Source organism: Mytilus edulis, chromosome 11 (assembly GCF_963676685.1).
Source record: "Mytilus edulis chromosome 11, xbMytEdul2.2, whole genome shotgun sequence".
NCBI lineage: Eukaryota > Metazoa > Mollusca > Bivalvia > Mytilida > Mytilidae > Mytilus > Mytilus edulis.
The window spans coordinates 46,830,298-46,857,196 of NC_092354.1; the positions used below are offsets into that span (position 1 = coordinate 46,830,298).

Below are 26,899 nucleotides of genomic sequence, written 5' to 3' on the forward strand. Positions count from 1 at the left end.
CTTATTATTAGTTCACTTCGTGTAAATATACGTCTTTGGTGAGGACATACAAAACAGCGGTCTAAATAAAGTGAACGTGTCTTCCTATCACTGTTTTTGGATCAAGGTAAGTGTTTAGATACCTCAATACTTTAAAACAAATATTGCCAATATATTGCTAAAAGCAATAAAAATAATGGCCCAACTAAAAAATGTAACTAATAATATTAAGTTGGACTCATCACTTTCAGGGTTTTACTGCCATTCGGAACAGACTTATGAATAATTACAGTACTGTCAAGCCTCTAGTTGTTTGTAAATACGTTACAGATTACAGTTAAAAAGGTTTTTCTTTCCCGTTATATCTGTCGTGAAATAATCAATAAAGTTGAAGATATACTATGTATGGTAAAGGCTGACAAAAGTGTTATTTGTTGTAATAACCATAGCACAGACTGTGCCTGTAGCTGTTCAAATAATGATGGCCATGTGCAGATCGTTCGTTCGAGTTGTTCATGTTAGTATTTCTATCTGTCAAGGCTGTTGGTGGTAAGTTTTGGTCTGGATTGTAAAATATTTGGGTATATTCCTGTTTCTTTTCTGTATTTTTTGTTCTTTTCTGTATTTTTTGTTCATTTTTGTTTTTATTGATGTGTGTCAGTTGAACCAGGTGTATCTGTTGCAGTAATCAGGTTACTATGTTTACTATCATAACTATTAACTTTTTCGCTTTTTATCTTGCACACTTACGTATAATGCATTTCTAACATGAAATGTCTGTCTAGTGTATTGTTCCAATTGAGTCCATTTCACAGTTGTGTGCTTTTAAGATTTTTTTTTATTTGTTAACATTTTATTTCTTACATAAATTTCAAGGAACACGAGTCATCATTAATATTAATATTTATGTTACTTTATAGGTGAGCTAGTTCACCACTATGATGGGATCAAGAACCTTACATATATTAATACTGACTACAATGGTATTGGCAATTGCTAGAACATGTAAGCCATGATTTTAATATCACATTAAAAGAGTACTATTGCTACTGCTGTACTTTCGGAAAGTTGAACCTGCGACATAATAAATCCGCGTATTCACCAGCCATGGTTTTAACCACTTACATATTACATTAAGGAAATACATTTATTTATAGACATTAAAGCTTATCAGGTGAATTAATTTTAAAATGATATATAAATTGTAGCATTGTATTGTATCCGAATAAAATTGTAAGATTTATGTTTTTAAAAGAATTTGTAATTATCAGAAATCACCCGTTATGTGAGGACCATCACAGTGAAAGCTAGAACCAATTTCTATAAATGGTGATATGTATGAAATGCAGTAAATAAATAATTAACCAAGGACAAGAAAATAACACATCTGTAAAACCAACGAATCTTTAAGGGCAAACTCATATACCTTAAGGTCCAACAGTGTCACTGGACATACATTATCTCTTATAGGTTCTACAAAATTATGCACTTCTACCTATTATGATGTCCTTTTTGTCTATAAAATTATACGAAATTCTACTGTGTGGTTTCTGAGTAGTTGCGATGACCAACTGCTGCAGTAGTATATTTAGGTCAAAATTTTAAGTTCAAAGTGGCACAACTAATTTAAAAAATATTGAATCCTAATTTGCTGTCGATATGAACATCTACAAAGTATGTCAGTATTTTCTATAAAGTTTCATGATATTTCTGTTTTGTGGTGTCAGATGGTGGGATGACAAAAAACAGGAATGACTGATGAACGGGTCAACCACATTATACCCTACGTAGTAAAAAAATAACAACAATGGTGATACACAAGCTGGATCTGATAACAATCGACCTTACGCAAATAAATATCAAAACATCTGTTAACTTTTTTCGGGTTGACAAAAATATCTATGCAAAGCATGTTACTAATTTAAAATTGAGTGTATATAAGAACCCTACAGAACAGACCAAAATCCTTCTTTAATTTCGTATTTGAATGTTATAAAACCAATCAAACACTTATACACGTACATGTATAAGTGCACTTGTAAACGGTCGATTTCTATCCTTCACAGCTGACATGTTAAATATCTGCATTCCTGCATCACATTTTGCTAACTTGATAGAAAATCTGGACCTTAGGCTCTCGTTTTTTTACAATCCAAGATGGCGAAGACACGATACCAGGACTAAATTTTGTATATACGCCAGACTCGCGTTTCGTCTACAAAAGACTCATCAGTGACGCTCGAATCCAAAAAAGTTAAAAAGGTCAAATAAAGTACGAAATTTAAGAGCATTGAGTACCAAAATTCCTAATAGTTATGCCAAATACAGCTAACTTTAAGGTAATTTATACATGAGGTAGAAAAGCCTTTGTATTTCAAAAATTCAAAATTTTGTAAACAGGTAATTTACAAATACAACCATATCAATGATAATTCATGTGATAGTTAAAGTGATGTTGTTTTTATATTGTTGCAGACGATGATACTTGTAGATACAATACGATCAAACATTGTAGTACTGATTATGACGATTGTGTCTGGATTAGAGAGTGGTGTGACGGAAAAACGGACTGTGCTGACCTTTCCGATGAGGCCAATTGTACAGGTATGCGGTCTATAAAAATTGTTACTAGTTCTTAGAATAATATGAAGGAGAATGATAATTTCCATTATTTGACCCATTTTGAACAAGTTTATATTCTCAAAATGCATCCTTTATGACAAATGATGTTATTGCCAAAATTTTGTGAAAACTGTCTAATTATGAGAAATTAAAGGGTGACAGGTATGTGAAGCTTACATAAATGAAGAGATAAATGAAAAATGAACAAATTGATACCCGATTTATATAATTCCAAGGCCGTTGGCACTAGAAGCGACGAAGCAGCGCATCTATTTTTGACGGACAAATATCCACTTTTTGATGGGACAAGCTCTGACGTCCAACGGCCCAAGCTTGTCTGGCAAAACAGCCGTTGAACGTCGGAGTAATCAAAGACTAATATAAGTGGAAACCGTATTTTTTTAATTTTTTTTATCTACAATACAAAGATGGATGAGCTATAAGGGTCAGTCCTCAAATCCCTCTCCCTTATTATTTTTTTGTTCTGTCTATAGTTTACTCTTTTGTAATCAATAAAAAAAAATAAGTCTATTGGGAAATGCAATGTGTTGTAATATGTTTCAGAATACACATGCTCAAATTATAGAACTAAATGTGCTAACGGATACCAATGTCTGCACAGGTACCAGTTTTGTGACGGGGATGTAGACTGTACGGATGGCAGCGATGAAGATGAGGCTTTTTGTCAAGGTATATTGAAGAAATATATATGAATAGAAAGTAGGATCTGCTTATTCTCTATGGCCATCAAACTTCGTGTTTTTATTTAAAAGGAGTACGTATGCAAAAAGAATGAATTGTTTTTGAGAGTAGAGGTATAATAAGTTGTGGTATGAGTGTCTATGAGACAACTCTCCATCCAAGTCACAATTTATAAAATTAAACATTATAGGTCAAGGTATGGTCGCAACACGGAGCCCTGGCTAACACCAAACAGCAAGCTATAAAGAGCCCCCAAAATGACTAGTGTAAAACGATTCAAACGGGAAAACCGAGGGTCTAATATTTATAACAAAAGTGCACACACTGAAATGTCTCGCCTTCTTTACTAATCATTGATATTATGTTGATAGTTCTAAATATAATGCTTTATTACAACTTTCACATAAATTTAACATTAACCAAGATAACTAAACATTGACCAATGAACCATAAAAATGAGGTCAAGGTCAGATGAACAATGCCAGGCAGACATGTACAGCTAACAATTCTTCCATACAACAAATATAGTTGACCTATTGCTTATAGTTTGAGAAAAACTGACCAGAACACAAAAACTTAACTATAACCACTGAACCATGAAAATGAGGTCAAGGTCAGATGTCATGTACAACTTACAGTCCTTTCATACACTGAATATACTAGACCTATTGCTTATAGTATCTGAGATATGGACTTGACCACCAAAACTTAACCTTGTTCACTGATCCATGAAATGAGGTCGAGGTCAAGTGAAAACTGCCTGACAGGCATGAGGACCTTGCAAGGTACACACATACCAAATATAGTTATCCTATTACTTATAATAAGAGAGAATTTAACATTACAAAAAATCTTAACTTTTTTTTAAAGTGGTCACTGAACCATGAAAATGAGGTCAAGGACATTGGAAATGTGACTGGCGGAAACTTCGTAACATGAAGCATCTATATACAAAGTATGAAGCATCCAGGTATCCCACCTTCTAAAATATAAAGCTTTTAAGAAGTGAGCTAACGCCGCCGCCGGATCACTATCCCTATGTCGAGCTTTCTGCAACGAAAGTTGCAGGCTCGACAAAAACGAGAAACACTTATAAACAACATCTACAAAGAACAACTACTGAACATCAGATTCCGGACAGATGCAAACAATTTGCAGCTGGTTGAAACATTTTAACTAGTCAACCATCTCGTGATGGCGTCCGTAAAATTTGTGAAGGGATGATTTCAACTTCACCATTTGGAACTCTTAGTGTAATAGCTTCCTTGTGAGCAGCAATCCTCTTTTAAGGAAATCATGATAGGAAACACAAGCCCGGGAATATCGTGACAATTGGGAGATATATATTCCGTATGCAGGCGCTGCTGGGATGTTGCTTCATAGAAATGGAAAGTTCACAATTGGGAAGCTAAAATCATCTGTTTTGTCGTAAAGTTTGTTTTCAAACGACCCTCATTGTCAATTTATATATGTAAGTCAAGATATGAGACAGACTTAATTGTATCTGTAGTATTCTTTATCTCTAGTTCGATGGGACTGATTCGTTCAACAAAGTCACCAAACTTTGTATTATTTAGTGAGATAACATCATCTATATATCGGAACGTAATGTTAATGTATTTTGCTAACTTCTCATCTTTCTTCCTAAGAGTTATCTTTCTTAGGTGTAATGTACCCCTTCTATTTTCACTTTCCGTTGTCATTTTTTTTTATTATGTTACCCTTTTATGACAGATGTATTGTTCTTCATTTCAGACTATAAATGTTTGGATGGATACATGAAATGTCGTGATGGACAGCAATGCATTATGGTAGATGCTATGTGTCGGCTAGATACTGTGCGTCAGCATTGCAATGATGGCTCTGATATGGACGAAGAGTTTTGTAAAGGTTAGTGCAGTTTACTCCTTGCTATTAGACGTCTCCTCTGAAAACATTCAAACTGAAGTTAGTTTTAAAAATGTTTAATGTATAAAAGTAAGTAGTGTAATGACGTGTTCATAACCTTATCAAAGTGTACACGCTTGAATAAAAACCAGACCAAATCAAATACAACGTTAATCGCATATGATACAGTAGATATCCCTCGGTGATTTGTTCTTGATATTTTTATTACAAGGTTGTACTTTAAAAAAAAAAGAAAAGGAACATATATCTTCATGACTAAATTTATGAGATAATTTGGTTCGAAGTTTGCATAATTGAAGCAAAAACCCTGAAATTTCACGAATAAGGACTTTTAATGAATGTAACAGTTTTTTTGAACGAACAGTCATACCTTTACCTCGTTAACTGGGGAATTGTTCCCTTGAGCCACGGATTCTCAATTCTGTAACAAGTTTTAGGTTAAGCAAAATCGTTAATTTCGGAATTTACTATTAGTGAAATAAAGGAATTGACAAAACATGCAGAAATATTTCGGTCGTTGATGTTTTCTTAAAATTTTGGCGGAGTTCTTTAAACATTGCTTGATTGATTACAAAATAAAAAAACTTGGGGTCCATGTGGTTTTTTTCTCAATAAAAACAATATTTTTTTGTCAATAAGGAGCTAAACTAAGTTGAAATAAGTTTTAATCGCAACAACGTCGTGAAATCAGTCCCGTCGTTCCCAAGTACGCTGTAGTTCAGGAGTCGATTTCACAAAAAACTTACTGAATTGTTCATGACTTACGATCAATCTTAAGTTTTGTTTGATGGAATCGACTCCAGTAGTATAGCCAAAGTTTTTTTTTTCGAAAGCAATGGTAACGAAAAGAAATGTTCGCGAACAAAAAAAGATAAATCTGATAAAAAAAATTAAGGTACGTCTCTGTCCAATACAAGTATTACAATGCATGTTATGTTATTTGCTTTTTGGTCGGGTCGTTGTCTGTTTGACACAATCCTTATTTCCTTTCTCATTTTTTGGGGGATCATATGGATTGATTTAAACACACATTTATCAAAATATTTTTCATCTAATTTACAAATTGTTATTTTACAATTAGATGAAAAAAGTGGAAACTAAGTATTTCTAAAAAAAAAAGAAGATGTGGTATGATTGCCAATGAGACAACTCTCCACAAGAGACCAAATTGACACAGCAATTCACAATTATAGGTCTTCAACGATGAGCAAAGCCCATACCGCATAGTCAGTATAAAAGGCCCCAATATGACAATGTAAAACAATTCAAACGAGAACACTAACGGCCTTATTTATGTATTAGTTATATGTCTGAATGCTATTTCGGTACTCTCGTCTAAGATGACCCAAAGAACGTCATATTTTTGACATTTACATGTTTTTATCATGCATGTTCCTTTGCATTTCCTCAATTGTGAAGTTAATAAATATTATAAAAAAAAATTTGTCTTCCAACATTATGTTAACTTACGATAACTTCAACTTCAGTAAGCATAAATCAATTATAACATATTAAATTAGCGTGACTATCTAAAAAAAATAATAACTCAATCTTCGTCTCAACGTCAAATTCATGGTACCCCAGTGAAACCAATAACTAGGAGTAGACTTGAAAAGTCACCAGTTACTCCTACAGAAAAACTTCATGATGGTGCAACAAATAATAGTACAAAACGATCAAGAACCACGAAAAAAAAATGTAATCTGTCTAAGTGTAATCAGCAGTCAATACTAGTGAACACTGTAATATTGTATTAAACCTATTTGTGAAGGTCAACCAAAATGTAACCTAATTATCAACGCTCCAAAGGGGATTTACCTAAGTTTACTGAAGCATAATGGATGTTACAAATAAATATTAAAAATACTCACCAACTATGGTATTAAACAAACATCTTCATATCTGTACAGTAAATTGTAAAGGCTTACAAAAATCTGATTAAAGAAAAAGATTGTTTTAATGGTAAAAAACCCAAAAATGTGACGTCAAGGGAAATTGCCATATGGCTGGAAAAAAACTAAACTTTAAAATTATAGAGGACTATAAAGATAATGAAGGAAGGCTATTGCTTGTTAATATTGAAATAGATGACACTATTATAACAATAGCTAACATTTATGCGCCAAATAATCCAAAAAACCGAAATATTTTTTTTTAAAACTGTACATGCTGTAATAGAAGAAAAAAGTTTGGGTCAACTAATTCTATGAGGTGATTATAACGAAATTTTATCCCTTATTGATTCAAAAAGCAAATCTAAGCACCAAAAAAATAAAAAAAACTGCTCACAACTTTAATAAACTTATAAAGTCCCTTAACCTAAGTGATGTGTGGAGAAACAGAAATCCAAACAAAATTCAATATACATGGAGTAGAAAAGATAGATCGGAGTCGACAATAATAGATTATTTTTTAATTGCTCCTGAGGTATTCAAAAACTGTGTTTCATGTGATATAAGACCAATAGTACTACAATACACAAATCACAACTGCGTTTCCTTAAAAATAAATTTAAGTAAAGGACAAAACGGAAGGGGATACTAGAAACTTAACAATAGTGTACTTCAAAATGAAGACTACATTGAAATAATTTATAAGATAATACAAAATTATAAAAACAAGGCAAAAACTAAAACTGAACTTGACATTCTGTGGGACAATTTCAAAATTGAAGTTAGAGACAAGACAATCAACTATCGTAAAATAAAAGCTAAGAATAAAAAAAAACAAATCAGCAAGTTGGAAAAAATGTTAACGGAATTAAAATTATAGACAAGTCATCATGCAATGATAAAAACAAAAGCAATTCAGTACAGAAAGTAGAAAATGTAGAAAATGAAATAGGAAAACTCTATAATGAGAAAATAAAAGGTACTCGAATAAGGGCAAGAGTAAAATGGGTTGAAGAGGGAGAAAAAATTCAGCATATTTTATATGGATGGCAAAAATTAGACAGAATAGAAAAACAATAACCCAATTATATGATGATAAGGGTCAAGTTCCAAGATATCAAGACAAAATATTAGAATTAGAAACAAATTATTATACAAATTTGTACTCTACAAAAAATCCTGAGATAAAAGAAACAAAAAAGTATTTAGAATCTCTAAAAGAATATAAAAAATTTAATGACTCTGAAAGTATTAATTGTGAAGGGGAAATAACTGTTGATGAATGTACTGATGCAATTTTTAAAATGAAACTTAATAAAGCTCCTGGGCTTGATGGATTAAATTTTGGGAAGAATTAAAAACTTTTATAGTCGCTACTTTTAATTATTGTTATGAAAAAGGAAAGCTATCAAACACTCAGAAGGTAGGTTTTAATATCCTTAATTTATAAAAAAAAAAATGACCCTTTTTCACTAGATAATTATAGACCTCTAACTCTTTTAAATTATGATGCAAAAATACTTGCTTATGCATTAGCACAAAGATTAAAACCCCTGCTACCCTAAATTATACACACTGACCAAAAAGGATATGTAAAAAATAGGTATATTGGTTTTTATATTCGACAAATACAAGATGTTAAAGATTACTCTGAAACTTTTAAAATAGATGGGGCAATCTTATTCCTTGACTTTACAAAAGCATTTGACTCGTTAGAATGGGACTTCATGTTTGAGACTTTAAAGACATTTGGCTTTAAAAATAATTTTATTAGGTGGGTTCAAATAATGTACTCGGATATCAAAGGATGCATAATTAATAACGGGTGGGTTTCTACACGATTCAGTGCTTCTCGTGGAATCCGACAAGGATGTCCGTTATCATCGTTTCTATTTGTAGTAGAAGTAAAGGTAATTAAGATAAGGGAAAATAAAAATTTAAAAGGACAAGAAATAAAACTAGACGGTAAAAGTAATACTCTGAAAATTTGTCAACTAGCAGATGAAACTAATTTATTTCTTCAATAAAAAAAAAAGATGTTACTAATTAATTTAATAGAAATATTTGGTACTTTCTCAGGTTCAAAATTGAATAAAACAAAAACTGAAGGGATATGGCTAGGCCAATTGAAACACTGTCGTGATAAATGTGAAGATATAAATTGGTGTACTACACCTATTAAAAGTCTTGTAATTTATTTTGGGCATAATAAACAAGAATGTAAAAAATTAAACTTTGAAAAACAGCTTTTGAAATTAGTATGGCGTACAATTTGGAAATTAGTATGGCGTTCATTATCACTGAACAAGTATATATTTGTTTAGGGGCCAGCTGAACGACGCTTCCGGGTGCGGAAAATTCTCGCTACATTGAAGACCTGTTGGTGACCTTCTGCTGTTGTTTTTTCTATGGTCGGGTTATTGTATCCTTGACACATTCCCCATTTCCATTCTCAATTGTATTTAAAATGTAAAAAAATAATAGCTGATTGGAGTAAAAGAAATCTTACTATTATAGGAAAGATAGTCATCATCAAATCACTTGTTTTGCCAAACCTAACATATATTGCATCAAACACTATAATTCCTAAAGAAATGTTGCAAAATTTTTAAACTTTGATATATAATTTTATATGGAAAGGCAAAAAAGACAAAATAAAAAGATCCACACTTTCAAAAGATTTTTTGGTAGGTGGACTTAAAATGACAGACATTGATGTTTACATAAAATCACTGCATATCAATTGGATTCTAAAATTATGCGAAGATAAAAATGATAATTGGACAATCATTCCAAAATTTTATTTTAACAAATTATGGAAAAATCTTCTTATATTCAAAATGAATTTAAAGAGTATTAAAGACATTGATAAAAATAAGTTACAAAATATGCCAGACTTTTACAAGCAACTAATTAAAGATTGGATTAGTGAAAAAGGAGGGAACACAAAAGATCCCAAAAGAGTTTTTGAAATTAGAAAACAAGTTTTTTTGGGAAATGATAATATAAGGTTTAACAGAAAATGTCTAAACTTTGACGATTGGATAAAAAGCGATATAATTAATATAAATGATATCATTGGTGAACAGGGTAAAATCTCTGAAACTACCATCTTATCTAAGCTTAAATATAAACAAAATTGGATAAACCAAATATATATATGTTAAAAAAAGCTATACCAATGAATTGGAAATTAATTCTTTGTACTGAAGAATGCATCAAAACTAAAGTTAAAGTTGTCAACGACTTAAAAATTAGGTACACAACAATAACTCCATTAACGAGCACTAGAGAACTCCATAAAATGTTCAAACTAAAAGAAAATCATGAAAAACCGAATGGTTTTCTTTTGTGGGAAAAATTATTTGACAAAAATTTAAGTTACAAGTTCAAAAATAATGTTGTTTTTATTTTTAGCTCACCTGGCCTAAAAGGCCAAGTGAGCTTTTCTCATCACTTGGCGTCCGTCGTCCGTCGTCGTCGTTAACTTTTACAAAAATCTTCTCCTCTGAAACTACTGGGCCAAATTAAACCAAACTTGGCCACAATCATCATTGGGGTATCTAGTTTAAAAAATGTGTCCGGTGACCCGGCCAACCATCCAAGATGGCCGCCATGGCTAAAAATAGAACATAGGGGTAAAATGCAGTTTTTGGCTTATAACTCAAAAACCAAAGCATTTAGAGCAAATCTGACAAGGTTGGAATTGTTAAACAGGTGAAGATCTATCTGCCCTGAAATTTTCAGATGAATCGGATAACCCGTTGTTGGGTTGCTGCCCCTGAATTAGTAATTTTAAGGAAATTTTGCTGTTTTTGGTTATTATCTTGAATATTATTATAGATAGAGATAAACTATAAACAGCAATAATGTTCAGCAAAGTAAGATTTACAAATAAGTCATCATGACTGAAATGGTCAGTTGACCCCTTTAGGAGTTATTGCCCTTTATAGTCAATTTTTAACCATTTTTCGTAAATCTTAGTAATCTTTTACAAAAATCTTCTCCTCTGAAACTACTTGGCCAAATTAATCCAAACTTGGCCACAATGATCTTTTGGGTTAGTAGTTTGAAAAATGTGTCCGGTGACCCGGCCATCCAACCAAGATGGCCGCCATGGCTAAAAATAGAACATGGGGTAAAATGCAGTTTTTGGCTTATAACTCAAAACCCAAAGCATTTAGAGCAAATCTGACATGGGGTAAAATTGTTTATCAGGTCAACATTTATCTGCTCTGAAATTTTTAGATGAATAGGACAACCCGTTGTTGGGTTGCTGACCCTTAATTGTTTGTTTTAAGAAAATTTTGCTGTTTTTGGTCATTATCTTGAATATTATTATTGATAGAGATAAACTGTAAACAACAATAATGTTCAGCAAAGTAAGATTTACAAATAAGTCAACATGACCGAAATGGTCAATTGACCCTCTTAGGAGTTATTGTTCTTTATAGTCAATTATTAACAATGTTCATAAAATTTGTAAATTTTTACTAACATTTTCCACTGAAACTAATGGGCCAAGTTCATTATAGATAGAGATAATTTTAAGCAGCAAGAATGTTCAGTAAAGTAAGATGTACAAACACATCACCATCACCAAAACACAATTTTGTCATGAATCCATCTGATTCCTTTAATATTCACATAGACCAAGGTGAGCGACACAGGCTCTTTAGAGCCTCTAGTTCAATATCTCACTGTTAACAAATTGAAAATATTTAGATGGAAACTTATTCACTATATTCTGCCATTTAATGAACTATTAAAAAAGTGGAAAATTACTGAAGACAATTTATGTAAGCATTGTAAAGAAAAAGATAACTATGAACACTTTTTTGTGAACTGCTTATTTAATACAGACTTCCTAAAAATAGCAATGAAATAAATAAACTCCCCAGGGTATAGACAAAAACATTATAAGTCTTGAAAATCTACTAATAGGGTACAAAAGTGAAGACTCAGCATACTTTGATATTAACTACATACTAACAATAATATCCTTTTCGTTATATAAAGCATATTATGTCTCAGAAAAGAAAACAAAAAAATATACATTTTGAAAATTTTCCAAAAAAAAATTTCAGATATTATAGAAATGAACAATTTTAATAACAAAAATAACAGTAAGACAATTCTAAAAACAAATAAATTCATTGAAGATTACAAAAAAAATCAGAATTAAATCAATTTTAAATGTTTGAAACATTATTTTATTAAAAGTACAAAACGTAAGCACAATTGTTAATTGTTTACATTGATTGATTGATTGTTGGTTGCTTAACGTCCAGTGGCAAATATTTCATGCATATTCAGGACGAGAACAAGTTCACAATAAATACAATAGGTAGGTTGATACAATAGAGGCCATCTGGGATGATGGTCGGGGAAATTTGGACTGCCTATGAAAAATAAGGGTATATTGGATAGGGACAGAAATTGTGCCTTGCAACAGGCCACCTACGGACCCCTCACAGAGTTGTTGCAAGGGTTCTTAACGTGCAAAGAGCGTGGCACTCTCTTTACACGAGGCTTCGGATTTAACGTCCCCCTTCTGACCGGACTTGACTGCGAACTTGATACATCCCGCACAGCCAAACGGACGCCCCACTTTGGCAAGCGTTTTACTGCCGGTCGGGAGAAGACCAAGTGACCATATTTCTATAGCCAGTCACCCTTGGTGTGGTAATTGTTTACAAGCCATATATGGTCATGTTTATTCACAGGTTCAATCATGCATGTCGGCATGTGTTACAGATATGTTTGTAATAATGTTCAACCATGCATAAGTATCGACATGGTACATATTGTTGTTTTATTTATAAACATTATAAGAAAAAAAAGATAAACACGTGTAATCACGATTATTTAATAATTCACAGTGTAGACAAATTGTGAATTGTGCACGCTAAAATGAATGATTTAACTTGTGTTATACATATACACGACGACATACAATAGAGTAAAAGAAACTTAAACAAAAATTGTATACTTACCAAATTTTATAAAATAAGTTAAATCCTGTTTATATAATATTTAGACACAATCGATAAAGCGATAACGCACATGCTTGCCGAACGAATACTATGCCCAATTTCTTTAAATGGAACACGGATCATTTGATAAAATCGATAACGGAAAAGATTCCGGAAAAGTTAATGTATAAAAACTAGAAGCTCTAAAGAGCCTGTGTCGCTCACCTTGGTCTATGAGCATATCATAAACGAATAAAAATTTACAAAATTTACAAAATTTATGAAAATTGTTTAAAATTGACTATAAAGGGCAATAACTCCTTAAAGGGTCAACTGACCATTTTGATCATGTTGACTTATTTGTAGGTCTTACTTTGTTGTACATTATTGCTGTTTACAGTTTATCTGTATCTATAATAATATTCAAGATAATAACCAAAAGCTGCAAAATTTTCTGAAAATTACCAATTCTGGGGCAGCAACCCAACAAGGGGATGCCTGATTAGTCTGAAATTTTCAGGGCAGATAGACTTTAACCTAATGAACAAATTAATCTCGTCAGATTTGCTTTTAAATGCTTTGGTTTCTGAGATTTTAGCCAAAAACTGCATTTTACCCTATGTAATATATTAAGCCATGTCGGCCACCTTGGTTCGCAGGCAGGGTCCTCGGACACATTTTTTAAACTACATACCCTAATGATGATTGTGGATTAGTTTGGTTAAATTTGTCTCAGTAGTTTCAGAGGAGAAGATTTTTGTACAAGATAACAAAAAGTTACGAAAAATTGACAAATATTGACTATAAAGGGCAATAACTACTTAAGGGGTCAACTGACCATTTTGGTCATGTTGACTTATTTGTAGATCTTACTTTGCTCAACATTCTTGCTGTTTACAGTTTACCTCTATCTATGATAATATTCAAGATAATAACCAAAAACGGCAAAATTTCCTTAAAATTACCAAATTGGGGCAGCAACCTAACCACGGGTTGTCCGATTCATCTGAAAATTTAAGGGAAGATATATCTTGACCTGATGAACAATTTCACACCTGTCAAATTTGCTCTAAACGCTTTGGTTTCAGAGATATAAGCCAAAAACCGCATTTTACCCCTATGTTCTATTTTTAGCCATGGCGGCCATCTTGGTTGGTTGGCCGGGTCAACGGACACATTTTTTAAACTAGATACCACAATGATTATTGTGGCCAAGTTTGGTTAAATTTGGCCCAGTAGTTTCAGAGGAGAAGATTTTTGTAAAAGTTAACGACGGAGGCAGGACGACGACGGACGCCAAGTGATGAGAAAAGCTCACTTGGCCCTTCGGGCCAGGTGAGCTAAAAAGGAAAGACTTTTTTAAATAAGATCTGTATGTGTATTCACAATATTTATTTTATATAATTGTGAAATCAATTATATTATAGCTACTGATATTATGAATAAGTTATATCTTACCAAATAGTGCTTCCCTAAACTATTAGGTAAACAAACATGAGGGATACTAAGTTACAAGCTGTAAACTTAGTAAATTGTTACAGCAAATATGCAATAAAGATATTATTACGTTAAAAAAATAAAAAAAATAATAATAGTTAAAATATTTGAAGAATCAATTAGATTTGCACTTAATAACTTGACAAACTTCTCAATATCAGGAAATTGTTGACAAAAGTACGCATACGGTCCAAATACTGTTATGGTCTGATACATCTACTGTTATGGTCTGATACATGTATTCTTATTTGCAGCTGCAGATTGCGGTGATAACGCAAGGAAGTGTGATGATGGTGCTCACTGTGTATATGATTCTAACATGTGTAATGGATTTCAGACCTGTCCCGATGGAAGTGATGAAGCATTGCAAAATTGTACAAAGGGTAAGTAAAACGAATAAAAAAAAATGGCTTTAAAGTGGGTGAATCAATTTCATATGCCATAATCATTTTGCATAATCAGCTGTGACACGAAATCAATCCTTGGTTCATTTATATAAAACGATTACTCGTGATTACTAGATTAAAAGAGAACGGAATTGAAGCTAAAATATCATGCCATGATGTGCTCAAGTAAGAACAAACCCATTGAAAACTCTAATAAGAGCGGTCAACTTTAAGGAAAACAGAACGCGAATGAAGCTAAAATTTGAATATTTCTACCGATATATGAAGAACAGATATCCAGGTAAACCAACTCATAATGGTTCCCGTAAAATTTTCGAATGGACGACTTCAACTTCACCCATTGGAACTTGGTTGTATAACTTCTTTGTTAGCATCAAACGTCTTACAAGGAAGCCCAAACTCTAGAATACTGTATCAGCTGAGAGATTAAGACTATATATGCTGAAACGTGAGGTATTGCTAGCTTCTTCTAAATCTTCATTAGACATTCCTGTATTAATTTTGCATCATATGAATAAAGGAATAGGTTGGCAAAAAAAGTGCACACACATGTTTTGTTCAAAACCACGTCAGCAGTACTTAACAACGTTGGCCATCATTTTCTTTTCAAAGTAGGAACAACGTGTATGTTAGTTTTGAATGACGATTGTAAATGGTAGAAAAGTTAACCGTTTTCATAATACTGCATTTAATAGACTTAGATTGTACGTAATTTCTAGAATGTCCAACCATTTAAAAATACACTCAAGAGCAAGTAGTTTCACAATTAGTTCACACATCATTGTAAATATAACGGAATTTGATGAGACTGTCAACAAAGTGAGAGGTTTAGCGCTATAAAACCAGGTTCAATCCACCATTTTCTACATTCGAAAATGCCTGTACCAAGTCAGGGATATGACAGTTCTTGTCTATTTGATTTTGATGTGTTTTGTCATGTGATTAGGAATTTTCCGATTTGATTTTCCTCTGAGTTCAATTTTTGTGTGATTTTACGTTTTACTATGAAGCCTGGCTTTAATCTTTATATGTATTATTTTTTTTAAACATGTCATAACAGACAGGCAATGCCAATCTGGTTTATGGAAGTGTGCCGATGGAATGGAGTGTATAGACGAAAAGTTTGTCTGTGACAACTGGAGGTATTGTAGTGACAAATCAGACGAGAACCCAGAATTGTGCACTCAAGGTATAAAATAAGTATTTAAACGAAGATCTGAATATCTTTTTAAAAATGATTCTCACCTTGTTTGATGTTGTACAATAGAACTCATCTCTTCATCCGTGCCATCTATTTAGTTTAACCATATTCGTGAAAGTGTTTCAATCTAAATGTGTTGAACACTGTAATGATTTTCCCTTATTACATTTAAAGAAAAAGGGAAAACTTGTAAATGATACCGTATAGCAAAATAAGGTTTAAATAAAAAATAATTAAGTTCAATAATTAACAGTATTATACCGCTGTTCGAAATTCATAAATCGATTGAGAAAAAAAAACAAACAAATCCGGGTTACAAACTCAAACTGAGGGAAACTCATCAAATCTAAGAGGAGAACTACGACACAACAAAAACACATCATTATAATGTAACACTCATAGACACGAGCTATAATATAACAATGGCCATTTTCCTGACTTGGTACAGGACATTTTAAGAATTCAAAGCACTGTAAGCGCTATAGGTAGTTAACCAAAAACCAATATTATACATTTATGTTCATTTAATGAATTAACCATTAAGGCAAATAATTCATATTTTATCAATGTTTTCAAAAGCAACGTCAAGTATATTTTGTTCATGGTCATGAGTCTGCAGTGGTACAAGTTCGCAATGATTGCAGTTGATAGTTAACGCTGGTATTAGTTGACTGTTAGCAGTTCAAGTTAACTATAGTACAAGCTTGTTTAAGTATGAATGGACTTGCTTTCCTTGAAAGAAAACTGAGATTGTTTTCTACAATACAAAAATTATGAGACCCAAATCAGATCAAATGTGGGGTCTAACTGACCTGCACATAGTAAATGTAAATGACCCCAACCTTCACCCTAAATCCATGATGTCTAAGTTTTGGAATAAAATGGCAAGTAATTATAAAACAGTTGGTCAAACATTCTTGGGCTTGAAAGATATGTTTTCTTAAAAATGAGCCATATCAAAATCAAAATTTTTATAGGACCAGATATAATTCCTAATATAATTAAGGTAAATTCTTTAAACCTACTCATTTTTTTCCATCAATAAAATTTTATAATAAACAAGAAATAATTGTAATATAATGCTGTTACGTAGTCTCCCAAATAAAGCTCCCATAATTATTCATTCCCATGGTAGCCTGACATTGGTCAAAGTCTAGTACACATTGGTTAAGTCTAGCAAAGGGATATACATATGTGACGCCTAAGAGATTGACCTTAAATGTCATTCAATCTTTTAGAAATGATAAACAGGAATATGGTTTATGGGTTGGTATCTCAATCCTTTACAAGATCTCAAAACACACACAAGAGGAGTGGGGTGACCCTAGGGACTATCCCTATATTTCATTTGATGTCTTTTCCTTGTCCCATAAATAAAAACATATGGTTTAGGGGTGGGGATCTCAACCGTTATCAAGTTTTTAAACAGGAGGAGATGGGGTGACCCCAGTGACTTCACCTATATTTCATTTGATTTGTTATATTGTCAAATACATGAATATATATGGTTGAGGGTGGGGATCTCATCTGTTTCCAATTTGTCAAACAGGAGGGGTTAGGTTGACCCTAAGGACTCTCCCTGTATTTCATTTGATTAGTTATAGTCCCATACATGAGTATATATATATGGTTAAAGGGTGAGGATCTAGACTGATTCCAAGTTCTCAAACAGGAGGGTGTACAGTGACCCTAGGGACTCCCTTTATAATTCATTTGATTTGTTATACTGTTCCATACATGAATATATATGGTTCATGGTTGGGGGTCTCGACCGTTTTCAAATTCTCAAACAGGAAGGGGTAGAGTAGCCCCACGAACTCGGAGTATCCACCTATATTTCATATGAGAGGGGGTAGGAGGGGTCCAGATCCCGAAATCCCAGGCTTAAAAACGCGAAATCCCGAGGTCCCGAAATTCGAAAAAAGAATTCCCTGATCCCGAAATCCCAAGCTAAAAAACACCCGATCCTGGAGTCCCTATAAAGGTCCTATCCCCCTGATTTGTTATGTATTGTCCCATACAAGAATGTGTATGGTTTAGGGGTGGGGATCTCGACCGTTCTCAAAAAGGAGGGGTGGGGTGACTGCGGGGACTTCCCATATTTTACATTTGATTTATTATATTGTCCCATACATGAATATATATGGTTTAGGGGTGGGGATCTTGACCTTTTCAAAGTTCACAAACAGGAGGGGTGGGGTGACCTAAGAGACTCCCCCAGTATTTCATTTGATTATTTATATTGTCTCATACATGAATATATATGGTTTAGGGGTGGGGATCTAGACCTTTTCAAAGTTCACAAACAGAAGGGGTGGGGTGACCCAAGAGACTCCCCCAGTATTTCATTTGATTAGTTGTATAGTCTCATACATTAATGTATATGTTTGAGGGTTGGGGATCTCATCCGTTTCAAAGTTATTAAACAGGAGGGGGTAGAGTGATCCAAAGGACTCCACCTATATATATCATATGATTTGCTTACATTCAGGTATCATATAATCTAGTTGCACTATTTGTGAAAATAAAGTAAGAAACTTCCAGCTATTTTAAATGACCCTTCAAAATTGAGGAAAAAAATACCCATTGAAATTGCAGGAATATGTATAGACTTTAAAAGCATCCAACATGCATTATCAACATTGATCACTGATAAAGAAAATTCATACTGTCATCAGGAACATATTTATAGTTAGATATACTGTTCCCAGCTGTCACATTCTATTGGATTTTAACATTAACATTTGTCAAAATGTAATTTTGAGTTTCTGTACAAAATATTTTCTGCTTTTTCTTTCTTTAACATATTGGTTTTCAATTCTAGTGTTCATATTTATTTACCATGCATAGATGTATTTTGTCATCCGTATGGAATTGTTTTAGTTGATCGCCAAATCCGGAATTACTCTTATCCGCTCCCGGAATCGGATCCGATATTTTATTGGCATACATTTTGTTTTCAATGTTTTTTTTTTCAGTCAGATACGATTTTACTCGAATTTACACATTATTTGTCGTCGATTTTCTGTATAAAGCTAGCGGTTGAACAAAATGAACATCGCTGTCATGAATAATAATGATGAAAACAAGTTTTGAGATCGTTTATTTGGAGACTTTGGTAAAAAGGTTTGCAAAGTTATTAATTATTTTCTTTCAAGTGGCATGTCGGGCGTAGCTAGTAATCAAGTCGAAAGTCCGACTGCAAAAGTGGAAGGTCGCGGACCTCTGATCACCGCTAATTTGATTGAACCCCTGTCTACATATTGAAAAGAGGCGCAAATTTCGTCTTCTAATTTAAAATTGCCGCCAACAGTATGAATTTTAATAGACTACTGACGTAGTTGTCTACGTATTGATGACAAACAATATTCCTACGACTTTTGCCATTTGGGAAATCTAAACTACCTGTCTTTAGAAATTTTCGGCGATTAAATATTTCATACATTTGTTCTTTGACATCTTAGCCAAAAGCTCAGGGGATAATAAACTACATAAGGATTCCTAATGTGCTCTACTTCCTACGTGCAACTTCAAAACTTTTGGATAAATCGACGATCATTTAAGGTTTTTCTGGTCATATTTTTTGTAATCAAGAATTAAAAGTATGAAAAAACTGTTCCATTAGTTATAAATAACATACTATTTAGCTAGATAATAACAATGGCACGTATTTCAGCATTTATTGAGTAGAACAGAAATCTAGGGTGCTCGCATAAGGCAGCTTAACTGCCTGAAAAATGGTGGGTTGTAAAAGAGGCCATCCGGGATGAAGGTCGGGGAAATTTGGACTGCCACTGGAAAATGAGAGTATATTGGATAGGAACAGAAATTTTGCCTGGCAACAGACCACCTATTGACCCCTCGAAGAGTTGCTGAAAAGGTTCTTAACTTGCAAAGAGCGTGGCACTCTCTTTGCACGAGGCATCGGTTTTAACGTCCCCATTAAGACGGGACGTAGCTGCAAATGTGATACAACCAAACAGAAGTCCCACGTTTGGATGCGTTTTACTGCCGGTGTCGGAGGAAGACCAAGTGACCATATTTCTATTCCCCAGGCACCCTCTGGGGACGATTTCATTGAAATTCTAAGCTAATTTCCTATTCGAAATTAGTGAAATTACAAATTTACTAATGAATTAATTTGCACATTACTGCCTTCCAAAAGCAGTAGATGTGCAAGCCTTTACATACAACTCACCAAAACTGTGCTTTCAATTTTTGTTACATTTATTCTATACCTTAGCATATCAATGCTAATAATATTATCCAATTGTGTATTTAAATTGAGCCTGGATATAAAAAATATACCAATCCCCATATAGGGAAGCACCTACGAGGTTGAATTTTCAGGTTAAATATAAAGATACGGAACACGCAAATCAAAAGGGTCACGCTTATGTTTTTTTTCAACTTAAAGGCCAAAGTTCAACATAACACGATCACAATGCAAAAACCCGTGTACGGTTCACCTATATGAATACAAATTGTTGAGGAGACTTAAGGGGACTCGCGGGTATAAATCATTTTTTTTTAATATAAGATTTCGATATATTTTTCTATAAATGAACTTTATCATTACTTAATATAAAAATGAAATAAAATAATGGGGTCACCGTTCATTTAAGCTGACAATCTGTCCGAAGGAGCAAACAAATTTGTTACTGTCCTTTTTTTTGTTGAACTAATAGAATTAGATGTAATTTCGAAATAAAAAAAAGAACTAAATTACACAAATCGCTTAAATTTTACAATTATTTAGTTAATGTACAGCTCATTTGAAAACAATAATAAAAAATATAGGTCACCGATGAGTTAAAAACAATATTTCAATTTTTAGCCAAAAATGGCATTTTTGCACCAAAGGGAGATAATGTGGAGCTGATTCAATGATACATACATTTTAAAAGTCATCAGGGGGCCAAACCGAATCGACTTTTAGGGGATTTTTTTGTACCATATCATAAAGTAACAACTAATAGTGTAATAAATAAAATTAGCAATGAAAAAACAGATATTTAATTTTTGATGAAATTTTGGTACCCGCGAGCCTTAAGAAATAAATTATTTTTCTTATCATGTATGATAATATCGTAGTTTCTGCTGCTTCGTAAATCGATAAAGCAGAGGAGATTAACAAAATTTTTGAAAAGAAATATTATTATTGAGATGTATATGTCATTCTCTTTTTCATTCTACCAATTGACCGTGTATATTCTGAACACAGCTCTAAATTTGACTGAGATATTTTCACTTAGATGTAGAATATAAAAGAGAATGACATACAAGACAGATCGTGTATATCTGGGTACTCTAAATGTGTCTGAGAAATGTTTATTAAGATGCATATGTCATTCTCTTTGGTATTCTACCAGAGTGTGACAGACTGTAAAACTGGGTACTCTAAATGTGCCGTAGATATTTTAATTTAGATGTATACGTCATTCTCTTTTACCAGTCATACCGTGTATATCTGGGTACTCTAAATGTGCCGTAGATATTTTAATTTAGATGTATATGTCATTCTCTTTTTTTTAAATTTTAACAGGGATACCGTGTATATCTGGTTACTCTAAATGTTCCGGTGATATTTTCACTTAGATGTATATGTCATTCTCTTTTCTATTTTACCAGACAGATAGTGTATATCTGGGTTCTCTAAATGTGCCTGAGAAATTTTTATCTAGATGTATTATATGTCATTCTCTTGTCTATTTTACCAGACAGACAGTGTCCATCTGGGCATTCTAAATGTGCCGATGGAATACAGTGTATTCCTGATGGAAAGGAATGTACTGGTGATAGCGAATGCATTGATTTCTCAGACGAATCACCGGAGATTTGTCATAATAGTAAGTTATTAGTATTATTGTTTATTGAAATTCGTCAACAACACAGCAACATGTTGATCGTCATTTCAGATTTTACTGTGTTGAAATACTTCCTACTTAAAAAAAAACACCTGCGATAACCTCCAATTATTGCCGGGTGTAGTAGTGTTGCTAAGTCTTCATATGACTATGTAATTTAAGTGTACTAATATTGGTTTGTTGGTCTTTTATGCTCCATTTATGAGAATTATGTTTTCTGGTCTGTGCGTCCATTCGTTCATCTGTCATGCTTTTTTTTTGTAGTCCAATCAACTTGAAACGTAGTAAACATGTTCAATATGATATGATCTTTCTAATTTTAATGCCAAATTAGAGATTTTATCCCATTTTCACGGTCCACTTAACATAGAAAATTAAAGTGCGGATGGGGCATCCGTGTACTAGGAACACATTCTTGTTTTTTTTAGCCATGGCGTTGTCTGTTTGTGTTTGTCTTAAAAGTTTGAATGTCCCTTTGGTATATTGTGCATAGCGTTCATCTTTGGTTTTAATCCATTCCAGAGCAACCACCAGTAGTAAAAGATTTACGTGCAATACCGTATCAAGGAAAAATCAAAGTATTTTGGATGTGGCCAGACTTTGCTGGATCTGCACGTGGATATAAAATAATCTATGGCAAGGAGCTGTCAAGTGTACGACACACACAAGACCTTGGACCAAGTAGAATCATGCACATAATCAATAACCTAGGTAAATATTAATTGTTGCACAGACGACTTACATATAACCTGCAGAAAAAAATTGTTTTGAAGGCCAGAAACGTAAAACAGCACAATTAAGATAAAACTTATATAATTGTTACCCAACTGTTTGTGTTGGTATAGGTGGAATTTAGACTGAATGATTGATTGCGGATTGCTTTACGCCGCACCGGCACAAGGCTTTATTATAAATGTTTTTATTAACTGACAAAAAGTCATTAAATTTTTTAAAGCGAACATACTTATTAACAAATAAAAATTGATCAATACAATTACATAATAACTTAAAATCATTTTAAAGTGATACAACACATTCAAATGTTGATATATTTTCCAATTTCTTTTAAAAAAGGAAACAAAGGTTTCAACAGGAATGTTATCATACATATTGGACAGTTAGAAAATCTGTATTTAAATTTCTCTAATTCTATGGAAATTTATCCCTTTCCGAACCCATTGTATAAAAAAATTTAATCAACGTGTGGTTGCTGGTGATCTCAAAAGATCATTGGATGAGTTTTAGGCCTAAGGGTCATGACCTTTTAAGCTAACTGGATGAATCAAAATATTGCTAACACAGGTGTTAATGAAATTGACAACTTCGTGCAATGTGAAAGGCACTCGAAGGTGAGTTTCGGTTAACAAAATAAGGAAATGTATTGTTAATCATTAGAGAAACAGATTCTTACATAGTTACTCAAAAATTTAACTATCTCGATTGGATAAATCCGATTATCCACTGGTATCAATGTAAGAATCTATATTTATATTAACAGTATATATTAATTCATTTGACCAATCTTTTGTTGACCGTTTACACCGTGTAGAACGCCACATGCGGGGTGTCGGCTATGTTTGACATGGGGTGGCAATTTTGAAGCGACGAAAAAGTAACCAGGTAAGTTCAAGCATCAAAATTTCTTATTTTTAGAACTCTCAGTACCATATAATGTATTGCACGGAAGGAACCGCAACATAATCTATTTCCTGAAAGCAGAAGCAGTCGTTTTCAGTGCTCAGTTTTCTCAAACACCTCGCCCTAATTTTCCGTGTTGCAGATTTTGAGATTTATATGCCAATTTCGGTATAAAAAACTACTTTACACAGCTACCCTCCGTATCATTTATAAAGAATTGTATTCCTTTCATTGACTTATACCAAATACCAGTTTCTTAGTTGAAATAATTGGTTTTAAAACTGTTATTCATCAAAATATAAAGTGTCGCTCGGGGTGTCAGATTTTGCGTCGCAAGGGGTAGAGGCTTGTCATAAAAAAATACATATTTGCATGTAAATTTGCCTTCATATGATAAATTTTATTTCAAGCACATCTACTTTACCATGACAAAACAAGGATTTTTCATTTTGCCTGTTTTTGGTCTTATCAAACATGTGCTTTTGATTTCATTCATAGTAAAAAAAATGGCTCAAAATATTTAGTTTCCAAGCTGGTAAACGATTTCTTTTCCTTTTCAGTCACTATCATGGTAAAAAAAGGCAAGGCTATGGCTCAATAAACCAAAACATGGTGGGAAATCACAAAATAGTCCTCAATATAAGATATGCCCGAAGCCCCCACCAGCCGAAATGCATCATAGTTCATCACCAGGTTCATCTTAAAAGCACTCGTGCACCCCGCCAAAAACCATCACTCCTAAAAGAATTAGAACACTCTCTCCAATGAAACACTCACCGGCATCTTTTTCAGCGAATGACAAGACAACTTCAAGTAATCCTGAAGACGATGATACTACAATTGTCAATGAGAAAACAACGACTTGTACACAAATATACAACGGAACAGGTTTACAAGAAAATATGATTCAAGACAGTTATTTCGTTCGTAATCGCCCAGCTAGAACTACATACCTTAAGTTTGTAATTTGTCATCATAACAGTGTAGGTGTGTTTGAATTAAAAAGTATCAGATAGAGATCGATTTATAAGAAAATGTATTCTTTTTTATGACAAGCCTCTACCCCTTGCGACGCAAAATCTGACACCCCGAGCGACACTTTATATTTTGATGAATAACAGTTTTAAAACCAATTAATTTCAACTAAGAACCTGGTATTTGGTATAAGTCAATGAAAGGAATACAATTCTATATAAATGATACGGAGGGTAGCTGTGTAAAGTAGTTTTTTATACCGAAATTGGCATATAAAGCCTCAAAATCTGCAACACGGAAAATTAGGGCGAGGTGTTTGAGAAAACTGAGCACTGAAAACGACTGCTTCTGCTTTCAGGAAATAGATTATGTTGCGGTTCCTTCCGTGCAATACATTATATGGTACTGAGAGTTCTAAAAATAAGAAATTTTGATGCTTGAACTTACCTGGTTACTTTTTCGTCGCTTCAAAATTGCCACCCCATGTCAAACATAGCCGACACCCCGCATGTGGCGTTCTACACGGTGGTTTATGTCATGCGATTTTAAATAAATTATGGTATTTATGCAGTCAATATGTGAAACATTTTAAGATGAGCACGTTGCATGCGATTTAAAAAAAAAAGATAAATACAGATAAGAAATACCGTTTTTTGTTTTGTTTGAAAAATTCTTTTAAACAATATAAGGTGAAATAACTCAGATAATTATAAATAAATGTGAAGTAAATATACTTAGTGTGTAGCAAGGGAGCGGGTCGTGTGACCAAAATGTTTCTGTTCATTTTCTTGAAAGCTATCCTCTCATATTTTTTTAATTCTATAGTTTGTACTCTTTCTGTCATTTAAACGTTTTATCAAATTGAATAAGACATACATTAACTTTTGGCTACACTCGATTTGTTCTATCGATTATAATTAAGATCCCAGTCTGTCTTACATAGATATAACACATATGTCTTGAAGGATTGCACATGGTGCTTTCTCTTGAAAAGTAATTTGTCAGTTATTCGGCGTATTGCAAGACAAAATTAGGTAGCTTTGGGGTTTCAATTGCAAACAATCAACCTAAAATATTTATTTTTTAGAACCATATACTAGTTATGCAATAAGCGTTGTTACGTATAACAACATGGGCGTAGGACAAGAAGTGACCGTTAAGGTGACGACTACTGGAGTATGAACTTTGAAGGTAATATTAATATATAATTATGATCAGATAGAATACGTATCAATTTTGACAATATGTGCTAAATGATTAACTAGATTTACCGAATAATATGTTAAACTGGCAGTTGCCTCATAAGTGCGAGCTTAGATTCCGCAGCGATTTATAATATTCATTCTCATACAAAGTTGAGCGTTTTTGAATTTAGCTGTTTTGTTTGTGAAACAAAAACAAACTGTTTAAAAACAACTGCCATGTTTTTTGACTTGGTGCTACCCAAATATACCGCTCAAATGACAACACACAGTGACAGAATTACAGCACAGACAAACGGAAGAACACTAAGCACTGATGAATGCACAAATAATTAATATAGTACTTGTTACATGTGAACAACAGAATAACACACGAACACATTCCATTAACAAAAGCACAGGACATCACAAACAGTGACGTGTTATAGTTATAATCTTGAAATTTATCTAATTTGTTTTACAATACTATTCTAAACAGTTAGCTTGATTGAAAATACGATAATTATAGGCTATTTCAAAACACAGAAATGCTGTGACGACGTCTAATTGTTAGGACCAATACAATGCTTTGACCATGAAAAATGGAAATTAACACGACCAATCTTACAAATACGAATATGTGAAATGAACCTTAGCTACAGATTTAAAACCGCAAAAGATAAGACTTAACAATACATATCCAAGTGATTGTATCTAACCGTAACCACAACAGAAACATCATCAACAAATATTGGATGAATAAATACCGATACACGTCGAAGAGCGATACAAATTCACACTTGTCAAAACTTCATATTTTGGATTAGGTCACTGGAGTAATACATTCATGAATGATTTGTCACTGGACGTAATGCAATAAACCATCATTAAATTAGAACTTCCATTTTTCAGGTGTACCATGGCGTAGTGATGAAAAGTGCAACCAGCCAGAAAAAGTCGTAAACGCCGTTTGATGTATTATGTGATCAATCGTGCTAAATTTTGAAAATAGATAAATTGCTCAAATCGTTTCGTTGCGGTATTACCAAACTGTG

The 26,899-nt window shown here is 33.1% G+C and overlaps 1 protein-coding gene across 1 annotated transcript; it reads left to right on the top strand.

Annotated features, from left to right (window-relative positions):
• Positions 1-26,899, top strand: LOC139495692 (very low-density lipoprotein receptor-like). Its single transcript, XM_071284024.1, has 11 exons — positions 1-106; positions 900-984; positions 2,455-2,583; positions 3,166-3,291; positions 5,059-5,193; positions 14,830-14,958; positions 16,043-16,171; positions 21,904-22,032; positions 22,573-22,761; positions 25,751-25,854; positions 26,757-26,899. Exons 2-10 carry the CDS (start codon positions 918-920, stop codon positions 25,843-25,845), a joined length of 1,128 nt encoding a protein of 375 aa, XP_071140125.1. The 5' UTR covers positions 1-106; positions 900-917; the 3' UTR covers positions 25,846-25,854; positions 26,757-26,899.